Source organism: Vulpes lagopus, chromosome 6 (genome assembly GCF_018345385.1).
Source record: "Vulpes lagopus strain Blue_001 chromosome 6, ASM1834538v1, whole genome shotgun sequence".
In the NCBI taxonomy this organism is placed as follows: domain Eukaryota; kingdom Metazoa; phylum Chordata; class Mammalia; order Carnivora; family Canidae; genus Vulpes; species Vulpes lagopus.
Window position 1 is genome coordinate 78,335,208 of NC_054829.1, and position 12,394 is coordinate 78,347,601.

Below are 12,394 nucleotides of genomic sequence, written 5' to 3' on the forward strand. Positions count from 1 at the left end.
CTCTCTGTGTCTATCATGAATGAATGAATGAATGAATGAATAAATAAATAAATAAATAAAAAGAAAGATCTCTTTGGTTTTTCTAGGTTAATGCATGCATGATATTAGAAATGTGGGAATCAATTCAGAGGTTGTCAGAATAATCCATATGACAGGAGGAGCACTTAATCAGAGCACCAGTAGTATAGGGCTCAAGAGGAAGGGACTGGCTCAAGAACACTTAGGGGATAAACCAGCAGAAATATATGAATTTAGGAGGGTGAGGGAAAGGAAAAGGAGAGATGACTCCCAGATTTATGGTTTGATGACTCGTTGGTTAGCTGAGCCACCAACTGATCTTGGAAATATAGAATAATGAGGAAAAGTATTCTATCTGGAAGGAAAATGATGCTTTCATTGTGAATGTTGAGTTTAAAGTATCTGTGGAGGAGCCAGGTGGGCATGTCAAAAGGGCAGCCAATATATGAGTCTAAAGCTTAGAGAAGACAAGGTTGGAAATATCATGTGGGTATTGTTAGCATATAGTCAGTAGCATAAACCTTTAGAAAGAGTATAAGATCAAAGATGCAATTTGGGGAACACAGTCATTTACAAGGAGGTGAACATAAGAGAGGGAACTTAGGAAGATTGAAGAGACATAGTCACAGAGATAAGAGAGAGGTATTATGGTGACCAGGACAGTAGAGAGTTTCCAGAAGGAGTTTGTATCAACAGTGTTGATCACAGGCCAAAGCTGATGTTGATGTCAGTAGAGTGGTGCAAGAGGAAGCTATATTGTAGAGATTTGAAGAGTGAATGGAAAGTGGAGAAAGGAAACCAAGTAAAGGCTACTCTTTTAGGGAGCTTTGCTGAGAATAGAAGAGAAATGGGGGCATTAGGCAAACATCAGTACATCTATTAAGTTTCTTTGAACCTCCCATCCCCAACCTTTGAAGCCTCCTATGTGCTGCCATGGTGCTTTGTGCTTCCTCTTACTATAGCCCCTGGCCAGACTGCAAATGCCTGTTTGTCTGCTTTCTCCTCTGTCTTCTCACTATTGAAGCCTGTCAAACAGCACAGTGTATGACACTTAATCAATACTTGCAGAGTGACCGAACAAGAGAAGGGAGAGAGCTTTGTTTTTGATATCAGCATGAAAGATACATGGTCATGCTAGGAGGAAAAGAAAGATGACCTAGAAGTGAGAGAGAAGCTGAAGATGTGGGAGGTGGAGTAAGGAGGATAGAGACAGAATGAATGAATTAGAAGGAGTAGGTTTTAGGGAATAGAGTGTATGGGATCCAGAGCTTGAGATGGGGAGGATAGCCTCATTCTCTAAAAGTGAAAAGAAAGAGTCATGGATAGATACAGATATAGTTAAATTTGTAAGTAAGAAAAGAGATGGGGCACTGAAATAGTTCATATCTAATGATATTTTAATCTTACTTTGTGAAGCCTTAGAGGTTCAGTTGGGAACTGAAAGCAAATTTAGGAGCTGTCACTGAGGGGTTAAAGGGACTGCCTAAAGGTGGAGATAGAGCATTTGTGGGTGATGTTAAGGGCCTATGGGAGCAGGAGATCATGAAACTGTGGGGGTACCAAGCTGCATAATGGAGTGATTTTCTAAGCAATGTTTATTAGCCAAGTATAAGGGAAGATAAGACAAATTGTGGAATAGGTCAGGTATTGGGATTTTGCCATATTAATGGAGAGAAAAAGTAGATATACAGGAAGTGTTGGACATTGAGGCCAACATAATTAGGAAAATGAGGCCAGCTAGGGGCTGAATGACTACAAGGGAAAAAGTGTTCAAGGAGCTCTCCGAAGGACATGATAGGAGGGAGAGTGAAGGTGGGAAAGAGCTAAAGCCCAGAAGGTTCATATTCAGAGAGTTGAAGTTTTCTGCTATAGAATAATTTGGAGTGTAGGTAGGTTCCAAAGTTGACCATGACCATGGGGAGCTCAAGTGAAGTGGAGGAATGAATTGAAATGGAATCATTTGTATGAATTGAGGTGGTTAAGAATGTACAAGGATAGGATGTCACTTTCATGGACATTGAAGTTGTCTAGAATTATGTCTAGATGTAGTGTAAAAAGAAACTGAGCCAAGTCTTTAGTGAGTACAAAGGAGTGATCAGAAAATTGGTGAATGATAGTAATAAGAATGACATAATTGAAGACTATGAACTCTAAGAAGGTTTCTTATGGGTAAAATGAGAGGGTTGTATCAGATGATCCAACCATAAGAAACTTCCAACTCCAAGGTCATGTTGAGGGAATCACAGAGTACTTGGGTCTTTATTTTAACTAATGAAATAGATCATAGAATGATAGAACTCAAGAAGCCTTTGAAATTCATTGAGTCAGACTTTCTCATTTTATAGACAAAGAAACAGACTATTCGGGGTTTAGTCACTTGCTCAGAGACACAGAGCTAGTAAGTGGCACAGCCACGACAAAACCGTAGTCCCTGGTTCATTACCCAATGTAACTTCTACTCTACTGTGTTGCTTTAAGTTTTCCTTTGTGTTTCTTAGCAGCATGTATTGTTATTCAAAACTGCTGTGGTATACTTACATTAGTTTATGGCACAGGTTAATGAATCACCATTGCACCTTTTAATTATTATTAATAACTTTTGTTACTCTCATCTTTTAACAATGTTTAAAAGCCCTTTTACAATTTGTTTTATTTGTGGATTGACCGGAAATAACCTATTGTCAATGGCAATTCTAACAGATCTATCTATCTATCTATCTATCCATCCATCCTGTCCATATATAATAGATTCTATATCCATTTCCTATGTCAATCTAGAAATAGCTAAATAGGAACAGAGAGGGAGAGAAGAGATAGACGGATTGAGAAAAACAGACCAGAGGTATTTAGAACCTTGATTATTTAACCCAGTCCTATAGGACCAATCCTCTCTGGATTTCTGGAGAAGACATGTGATATGTGTAGAAGACAATGCCATACAAAGGAACACTGTGGGGGGGAAAAAAACAACAACAACAAAGGAACACTGTGTACATGGTGGGGGTTCAGCTGCAAACCTCAATGCAGCTAATAATAGTATTTGCCTAATTACACATACTATAATTCTTACAACTTAATTAGGTAAATACTATTATTAGTTGCATAGGTGTCATACATATATGCACACATAATCATATATATGTATATATGTACACACATATACAGTTATACATACACACAAGTATGTATATGTATATACACATACACGCTTAGAAGAGTACCTGGTGATTCTAAGTACCCAGTTAAGTGTTAGCTATAATTATCAAATAATCATCATAATTACTTTTGGTTGGTTTTTCTAGATCCTGGGCAAGCGGTGTTGCCCAGCAAGCCTAACAATCTTCCTTGTTACCTCTTGCCCACATGGTTACTTTCTACTGTTCCCCAATGTGCAGTCTAAGCTTATGTGTTACAGCTCACAAGGCTATGCCAGGTCACATGGTTAGAAAGCAGAACTCCATCTCTCCTTCTCTAAGCTCCCACATGCACAGTGCTTTGCTCTTCCTTTAGTCCCAATCACCTCTTTTATGTTCTATCACAGCAATAGTTAGACTTAAGTTGGGGACTTAAGTCCCCACTGCACTCACAAATAGAGAATATTATATTTATGAAATGATTTTTGAGGACCAAATATGAAAATCAGTTTTTATAGAAAAAAAACTAGTTTGGAGGTGCAAAATATTCCTTGAAATCTTCCATTCTACCTGCCTTTCTCCCTTGGTCCCTGCTTCCGTGTTAGAATATAAACAGCACTTGGATTGTCTTATTTTCTGTGTGAAATTCTTAATGCAAATGAGGCTAATGTGGTTTCTATATTTTACTGACCTAGTGAAAATCAGAAGTATAGTTTCCTCTTGGGTTCAGAGGGCATTTTTCTGAAAAGTCATTAATGTCACATAGTATGAACAATTTTATAAAACCTCATATTGTATGTTTTATCTTTTATCAAGCAAATAGAAAGAATTTGGTGCTCAGTATTGCTAGATAAAATTGTATTTATCTGTTTACTGGATGAACAGTGGTAAAATCTTAGTCCTATTTCTCACCCATTCTTAAGGATGTAGTTATATAAAATTAGAATTCTCTTGTAGGTACAGTTTTTTATTTTAATGGAAGCAGCCCCAAATACCAATGAAACATTAATACTCACACTCACACTCACACACACACACACACACGCACACTTTTTTTTTCATTCTACTGGATAAATTCTTTGTAGACTTTTATTCTGTGGACAAGCCATGATTCCCTGGCTGTTGCAGGCTCTTTTACCATTTTTGGTCAAAATCACTCATTACCCATCCTGTCACATGTTTAAGACTTGTGGAAACACTAAGATATCTAAGTGGAGAAGCAAGATGAGTCAGAGGATCATTGGGCCCCAAAGACAAACATGATCTTTGCTCCACAGTTTTAATGACCCTTGGATAGATGGATTCTTCGCAGTGGCAAATGGATGGTTAGTTAACATGACAACTTCCCTATAAATCCTAGGATATCATGTGGTAGCCCATTCCCTTGATAGTATCACATCTTAATAGAAAACACTATTGGAATTATAGGAGGCCTGGAAAACAATGTAGATCTTTATTGGAGCTCAGGAATTCTACCTGGCTCCCCACACTACACATGATGCCTCCACACCAATGCTGTTCCTCCCCTAGCTTTGTCCTTCAGTTCCTGCCCTGTGTGCCTTGCTACTCTGTCCAGTAAAAGCAAACATCGGAGCTTCAGCCTCCCCTCCCTGCTGACTGCATCAGGCCTCCATAGGATACCTGAAAGACCTGCCAGCTCTGTGGCCACCCCATTCCCCCACTCCCTGACCCCAAGTGTTCTCAGCAGAGGGGAACAACCCCTTCGGGGAGATACAGACCTCCTCTTACCCTAATTTCTTTCCTTGTGTTAAGGATGGAGCATTTCTAGTGAATAAATTGCCCCACTTCATTACTAGTGACGAGGTGTAGACAATTTTCAGGGAAATTACTTTCTCAAGGGGCTTTGTTTTAACTTTGAGAGAAGCTCATCTTGACAGAATCCTTTTTTGTCAGTTTATTTGGTTTATCCTGTCTGTTGTCACCCATGGAAACTCATGAAATTTAGTGAATCTGAGATGACTTGGGGTCCGGTGAGCCACTCTGAGTGTGTTTGTTGCCGCCGTTTTATGCTGAACTGTTTTTAAATCTCAGGGAGAAGTGCTTCAAATAGCTGCCAACCAGTGCTGCCCTGAGTGTGTATTGCAGACTCCTGGATCTTGCCATCATGAAAAGAAAATCTATGCGGTAAGTGTTTTCTGACCTATTGTTGACTCTATGCCTGTAGATCATTGAAGAAGGAAAGCTGACTGCTAAACCTGTGTTGGCAAGAGAGGTGTTTTTGTTTTGTTTTGGTTTTGCTTTTGGTTTTGTTTTGTTTTTTTTTGGTTTTTTTTATGTCTGGGCTGCAGAGGACCTAAAGCTTGATTTGATGGGCATTTGATTTCCATGGGCATTTGGGTTACTTGAATAAATTTAAAACAGTTCTACTTATTCCATAGGTCCTATGTAAATATTTGTAGATTGAATTTGTGTCTGTATAAAGAGTAGTTTGAGAATATTGAGGTTGAAGAAGGCATGATGCTGAATAATAATAAGCCACTTTGTCTTGTGTACCACACACATTTTTTTCATTCAATAGTTACAGACAACCCTGAGTGAATAGAGCAGATACTATTACTCCTGTATTGATCATGAGGTACTCGTCCAATGTCATATTACTAATAAGTGGCATCACCTAGCCTAGAACCCTTACTCCTGATTCAGTGCTCTTTCCATTAGGTAGAGTTTCCCTACTTTAGCACTAATGACATTATAGGCTTTGTTTTGGGGACTGCCCTATGCATTGTAGGATATTCAGCAGTAGCCCTGACCTCTACCCACTAGATCCTGGTAGCACCCTAAGTCCTGACAACCAGAAATGTCTGCAGACATGGCCAGATTTGCCCCTAAGGGGCAAAATGCTCATCTACCCCATTTAGAACCACAGTATTAGAAATCAATCCTTAATTTCTTTTATTATACTTTCTTATTCCAGATCCTTTAGGATTCATTTATAGACACTAAGTCCTGATTAAAAAGTACCATTGCAAGGTTTATAATAGGAACTTGGAAATGGAATGGATACAGTTCATCTTTGCTTACACCTCAAGATTACCCCCAGGCAGTAGGTTAAGTTGGATGTGGTGCAAAGAGGCACTTTGCTTTAACCTTTATCTTCTACCTGATGCAAAACTCTCCCCAGGTTAGTGCCTCTGCCCATTTGGGTTAGCAGGATTTGATATACCCACTCTAGGCTGCTATTCAGTGTGTGTACCTAAAACTCAGTGAGCCTAGTGCACTTTCCCCATGGGACAGGATCATCTTCTTTGAGTCATTGTCTGGTAATTACCAGGAAGTTGCTGAAAGACACCCAAACAGGATCTATGGTGGGAATGTCTTTATACCATGCAAGTATCACCCTTAGCTGTTCAATTCAGTCTGTGTTATGAAGAGTGGTATAAGCCTTCACATGCCACTGAAGAGGATTGCCTGTGAAATGAAAAGTGTTGTAGAGCACAGTGGTGACAGAAATAATGCCAGGTGATAAGGATTTGAATAGGTATGTGGTATAAAGTCAAACACACACTGAATCTCTCAGATGAAGGCATATACAGGATCCAAAATAAGGTCAAGGGACAATCAGATATCTTAAGTAAATGGCAATTCTAGGGACACAGAAAATCAAAATTCACTAAATCTCTAATGACATTCATCATTTGTTCTCTTGTGTTATATTTGTGCACACATGCTATTGTCTTATCTTGGCCTAAAATGCTTGAGAACATCGACAGTATTTTCTGCATCTTTGTAGTGATCTTGCCACCCACCTAATCAGGCATTTAGCATTGAACTTTTCCCAGAGTAGGTGCTCAGTAAATATTGATGACTGGAGGATTCACACAACGAGCAAATCCTTTCTCCAACTTATCTATGTCTGTGTTCCAACGGCATGTTGGTCATTGACCAACTACTTCTGTAGCTGGGTGGTTCTAGGACTGGAGGTCTGCTGATGGATTAATTAAGAAATGAAATCTGCTTGGCCTCCAGCTTTTTCTGGAAGAGTTTGGAAAGCGCTCCTTCTTCCTGCCTCTCCTCCTCCCCCCTCCCCATTCTGCTGTAATACATCACATGGAAAGCTCTAAACTGGGTAAGAACATATCCATGTGTCCTTTTCCCATATGCAACTTTCAAAATGTACTCCTCAAAAATGTTATATTTCTGGTACTTGATGTAAGTGAGAGAAAGGCTGAATTTCAGCAACTGTATTTTGAAGGAAAAATTCTCTAGCGGTCTATTTCAAATTGAAATAGAAGAATGATTTTTTTTAAGTCAAGACAAAAAAAATCTTCTAATTTTGATCTTAATAAAGTCAAAATGATCGCATTTCTTCTCTTTCTGCCCTTCCTTCCTCTCTTACTTTCTTCATTTCCCCAAGATTCTTTCCAGAGCCTTCTTAATATTATTTGTTTTCTTGCATGGTTTAAATACTTTTCTGGGTTTGCTATGAATCTCACCTTGTCTCTTGTATCACAAGTTTTTTTCCTCCTGACTCTTGAAGGGTTTGTTGTTTGTTTGTGTTTGTGTGTGTGTGTTTGCCCTTTTTGGCTTGCTTGTGAAACCATCCAGAGCACTTTCCTCTCTCACTGAACAGCAGTAATCTTGTCTTTAGCCTCTGGCTTATATCCCAAGGGGATGTAAGAGGTGGTCATGGAGACTCTCTCCCTCTAGCTACAAAATAGCCCAGTGTTCTAAGAACTTTAGAACCATGATCCAAGGTGAAAGCTTTCCCCTAAGAGAGGGCTTTAAGAGGCTTTAGCATAGAGTGAGTGTGGCAAGGAGGAGGGGAATTAGTTGAAGTGATACTGTGTCCAAGGAATAGGGTCGAAGCAAAGGAAAGTAAAGGATGTGTCCAACACGGGGCAGCTCCAGAAGGCCACCCTTTAATGAATTGGTATAGCCTCACCAGAGGACTGCCTTTGCTTGCAGGATAGACAGCATCTTATACAACTGGTATTCTAACGAGTCAAGACAAGTCCCGACATCTTCCCTGGAATTTAGGAAAACACTTGAGCCTTTTGGCTGCCTCCAGGTTATTTGAGAGTCTTACATGGGTTTATAACAGCCAGCACTTGGGGGACTATTTCATCCATGACCTCCCCAAAGCTGTCCCTTCAAATTAGTGTTTGGATCTCTGCCCAGCCTTGCCAAACATTCAGGGAGACAAACCTGAAATATGTTTTCCTAGAGAGTGTTGGAATGCTTTCCTTGTTCTTTGCCCCACAAATTAGCTTGTGAAAGGGAGGGAAAAGGACCATCAGTCCCCTTTCTTTCTTTACTAATTTAATCCCTTCACCAGATAATGTCAGGTCTGAGAAGATAGTGCGTCCCTGAAAAAGAAAGTGGCAAGCGGTAATGCCCTAGTGCCCACATTCAATTGAATGAAGGAGCACAGAGGGAGAGGGCTGCTCGCTTTGCCTGTCTGGGAAGCTAAAAGGAACACTAATTTGTGTGTGTGAAGGTAGAAATGAATATTGAATTCCACAGCCTTGTTCTCTTCAAAGTAGAGGATGTAATTATAATATGCACTCAACGTTCCCAGATAGTTAGTATTCTGAATCTATAACTTCGTAACAGGAACAAATTATACAAAGAAAAATTATTTTATTGTTCCATCAACAAGCCAGGCAAATACTTTATGACCTTATCTTTCCTTTGGATTTATGTCAACAGCCAGGCTGACTTATTAGTTGGCTATGCAGAAGAACATATTGAAAGTGTTGTCTGCAGAATGCACTTTTGTCCCAAGTCAAAATTTCGTATTTTCAAAAGGTATTAATGAAGTTAGGATGACACAGCTAAAACCAGATCTGGGAGCATTACTGTGTTTATTTATTATTCCTTGACTTTACAAAGCTCTCTTTGCTGCTACAGTGTTTATAAACAATAAGGCTTTTGTAAATGAGTATAGAGAACACTAGGAAATTATATATATATTATATATAATTATTGCTATTACACTAAAATTATATATGTCAACATGTGCCAAACCCCTTGATTTCTAGTCTCCCTCTGCTGACAGCAGCATCACTAGGGACTTATGTGACTTTTTCCCAAGAGAGCAGTGGGACAATTTGTCTCCATCACTCTGTGCATTTTGGATCAACATCTGACCCTCTGTGGCTTTGACATCAAGCATTGGAAACCCCCTACCAAATGTTTGTCATTATTCCCATAATTTTCAAGCTTATTGTGAAGCTTATTGTGAAGTCCTGCCTCATTTTGTGTCTCTTGAGTTACATAATAGATTCACATCATTAGAGTGCTTGAAGGTACTGAAGAAATTAACACAGCCCTCTCATTTTTACAGATGAAAAAATTTTGGTGATTGACAGGTTGTTATTGTAATTCACTTTTGTGACCTCTGTCTGAAAGTGGTGTGATTGCAATTTTTTTTTTTAAAGATTTTATTTATTTATTCATGGGAGACAGAGAGAGAGAGAGAGAGAGAGAGAGTGACTCAGGGACACAGGCAGAGGGAGAAGCAGGCTTCATGCAGGGAGCCTGATGTAGGACTCCGTTGATCCCAGGTCTCCAGGATCACCCCCTGGGCTGAGGGCAGCGCTAAACTCCTGAGCCACCTGGGCTGCCCCAAGCTCTTGTTTTAATGAAGTGAAATGTCAAGATGCTTAGAAGCAACCTCCTAACTTTTAATAGAATAAGAAAGTTCACTTTAAGCTGTTTCATATGCAGCATTCGCATTTTACTTTAAGACATCGAATGATTCATTTGATACTTTATTTTTTTTTAAAGATTTTATTTATTCATGAGACACACACACACACACACACACACACACACACACAGGCAGAGGGAGAGGCAGGCTCCATAAAGGAAGCCCGATGCAGGACTCAGTCCTGGGACCCGGAGATCAGGCCCTTAGCCAAAGGCAGACGCTCAACCGCTGAGCTGCCCAGGCATCCCTTATTTGATATTTTAAGCAGTAATTTGCCTTTTGATGCCAAAAGTTAAAATATGTTTATGGTGAAAATTCAAAAACTAAAAAAGTGTACCAGCAGAAAAAAAATCACTGGTAATTCCCAAACTATGAAAATCACTGCTGTTTTCTCAGTTTTTTGGAGAGGCAGTAGTAGTAGAGATGAATAGATGTGTAGAGCTCTATGTATTTACACTGTGTGTGCAGTTTATATCTTTTTAATATAACATGTTGTGAATTATTCCCTGGTACACCCTTGGACAACATGATTTCCTATTATTAGGCATTTGGGTAGTTTCTAACTTTCATGAGAATATTTCCAACTTTGCAATAAAGAACAGTGTAATGGAGTTCCTTGTATTTAAACTTTTTGCATGTATCATTGATCATTTTCTTCAGATAACTTCTTAAATTGGAATTAGTAGGTCAAAGCATTTAAAGATTTTGAGTATTGAAGCTGTGACATCTGTAGTCATTAAAATTCAATTTTAAGTTGTCTCTGTCTAATGAGAAATCCAGTGGGAGTATCACGGGTATTGTAGCCTCTTTTTTTTTTTTTAATTTTTTTATTTATTTATGATAGTCACAGAGAGAGAGAGAGAGGCAGAGACACAGGCAGAGGGAGAAGCAGGCTCCATGCACCGGGAGCCCGACGTGGGATTCGATCCCGGGTCTCCAGGATCGCGCCCTGGGCCAAAGGCAGGCGCCAAACCGCTGCGCCACCCAGGGATCCCCTGTAGCCTCTTTTTGAAGTATGGTTTCCTTGGTTAGGCCCCACATAGCTGAGTATCCCAGGTGCTGTAGAGAGGGAAAGCTTTATGAAGGAGAAAATCCCACTCCACTGTAGCTTCATCAACATGACTAGGAATTTTGAAAACTTCCCCATATCTGATATGAAGAAGTGTTATTCAATTTTATTTTAATTAATCTTTCTTTGAAATTAATAATGTTAATATTCTATAAGCTTATTGTTATTTTTCTGTTGGATTTTTTTTACTTATTGCTTGTAAATGCTTTTACATCATAGAGCTTAGTTCTGATTAATATAATTTGTAATTTTTATTAGTTTGTCATTTGTCTTTTAACTTTATAATGTATTTTTCACAGACTTTTATAATTTCAACTTAGAACCTATCACATTTTCTCTTACAGTTTCTTTCTTTGCTTTTATGCTTAGGCTTTTCAAAGTATAAAGGTCAATTACTTCCTCTCTTATATCAGTCAATAGTTTATTACCATGTTGGGGGCTTGCCCATTTATATGCTGTACTAAATTTGAAATTTTATAGTTAGTTATAGCAGAAGTTAAAATTGGTGGTAGAAGACTTGGCCTTGATATTATGTCCATTCCTATAGTCACAGATGGCATATAGGCTTGAAGGCCGTAAACTCAATGCAGTGGAAAGAAGAGAGAGGATTGAGCATCCTCTACCTGCCACCCTCCCCCCTTGCTCGCTTTTTAACAAACTACCTCATTTATCCTTATAATAACCCAGTGAAGGGAATGTTGTCATACCATTTTAATTTTTCAGGCCAGGAATCTGAGATTTAGAAAGTCACTCACAGTTCCCAAAGCAGGGAGAGCTGAGCTGGGAACCTCCAAGGAGACCCTCAGTTCATCTGGCTCCATGCATACTTGGCATTATTTTTCTCTTGTGCTTCAGTAGTCCACCTAGAAGAAAGTAATCTTTGTGATAAAGAGGTGAGGACTCAGTTCCCAAATAATTGGATGGTTGTGACTTACCTATTACTACCATTATTATAATAATAGTACAGGTTATTATTAATTCCAGAATGTCAGACTTGGCATCCTTGCAACTTGGTTGTAATTAGCAGAATAATGGGGTACTGACTTGTTTAGGTAAGATAGTTCTTTTGTGTTTGAGAGAGATGAATAGCCATTCTGGACTCTGGCTTGAGGAGAAGCAAGAAGACATTGATTTTCTGTGCTTCTCAGTCGACACAGTTGTAATCCTCAGATTATATTTAGGTGATTGGGCACCTGGAATGTGTGATATTTTTAATAGAAATCTATATATGATTTGGGCTGGATCAGTTATCATCATATGCTACATTTAATATAGGCAAAGGATAGCAGTTTCCAGTATACTTAAGAAAATGTCAAAAGAGGAAAATTTCATTCATTAGGCTTATTATTCCCCCCACTATGTCTTGCAAAAGGCCACTATTATTCCATTCTGCCTTTGAGAACATAACATATTTTTTTTGTTTGTTTTTTTGTTTTAAATCAACCTAGGGATTTTTTTAAAAAATTTTTTATTTATTTATGATAGTCACAGAGAGAGAGG

General features: G+C 38.8%; 1 protein-coding gene across 2 annotated transcripts in view; it reads left to right on the plus strand.

The window, feature by feature from the left end:
* Positions 1-12,394, plus strand: part of FRAS1 (Fraser extracellular matrix complex subunit 1) — a 429,868-nt gene that overhangs the window by 151,150 nt on the left and 266,324 nt on the right. For both annotated transcript variants that reach the window (XR_005988333.1, XM_041758154.1), the window contains exon 4: positions 5,205-5,297. Coding sequence is in view for 1 of the 2 variants with exons in the window: in XM_041758154.1 (XP_041614088.1) it covers positions 5,205-5,297 (93 nt within the window). In the remaining variant the exon portion in view is untranslated. The remainder of the gene's footprint in view (positions 1-5,204; positions 5,298-12,394) is intronic.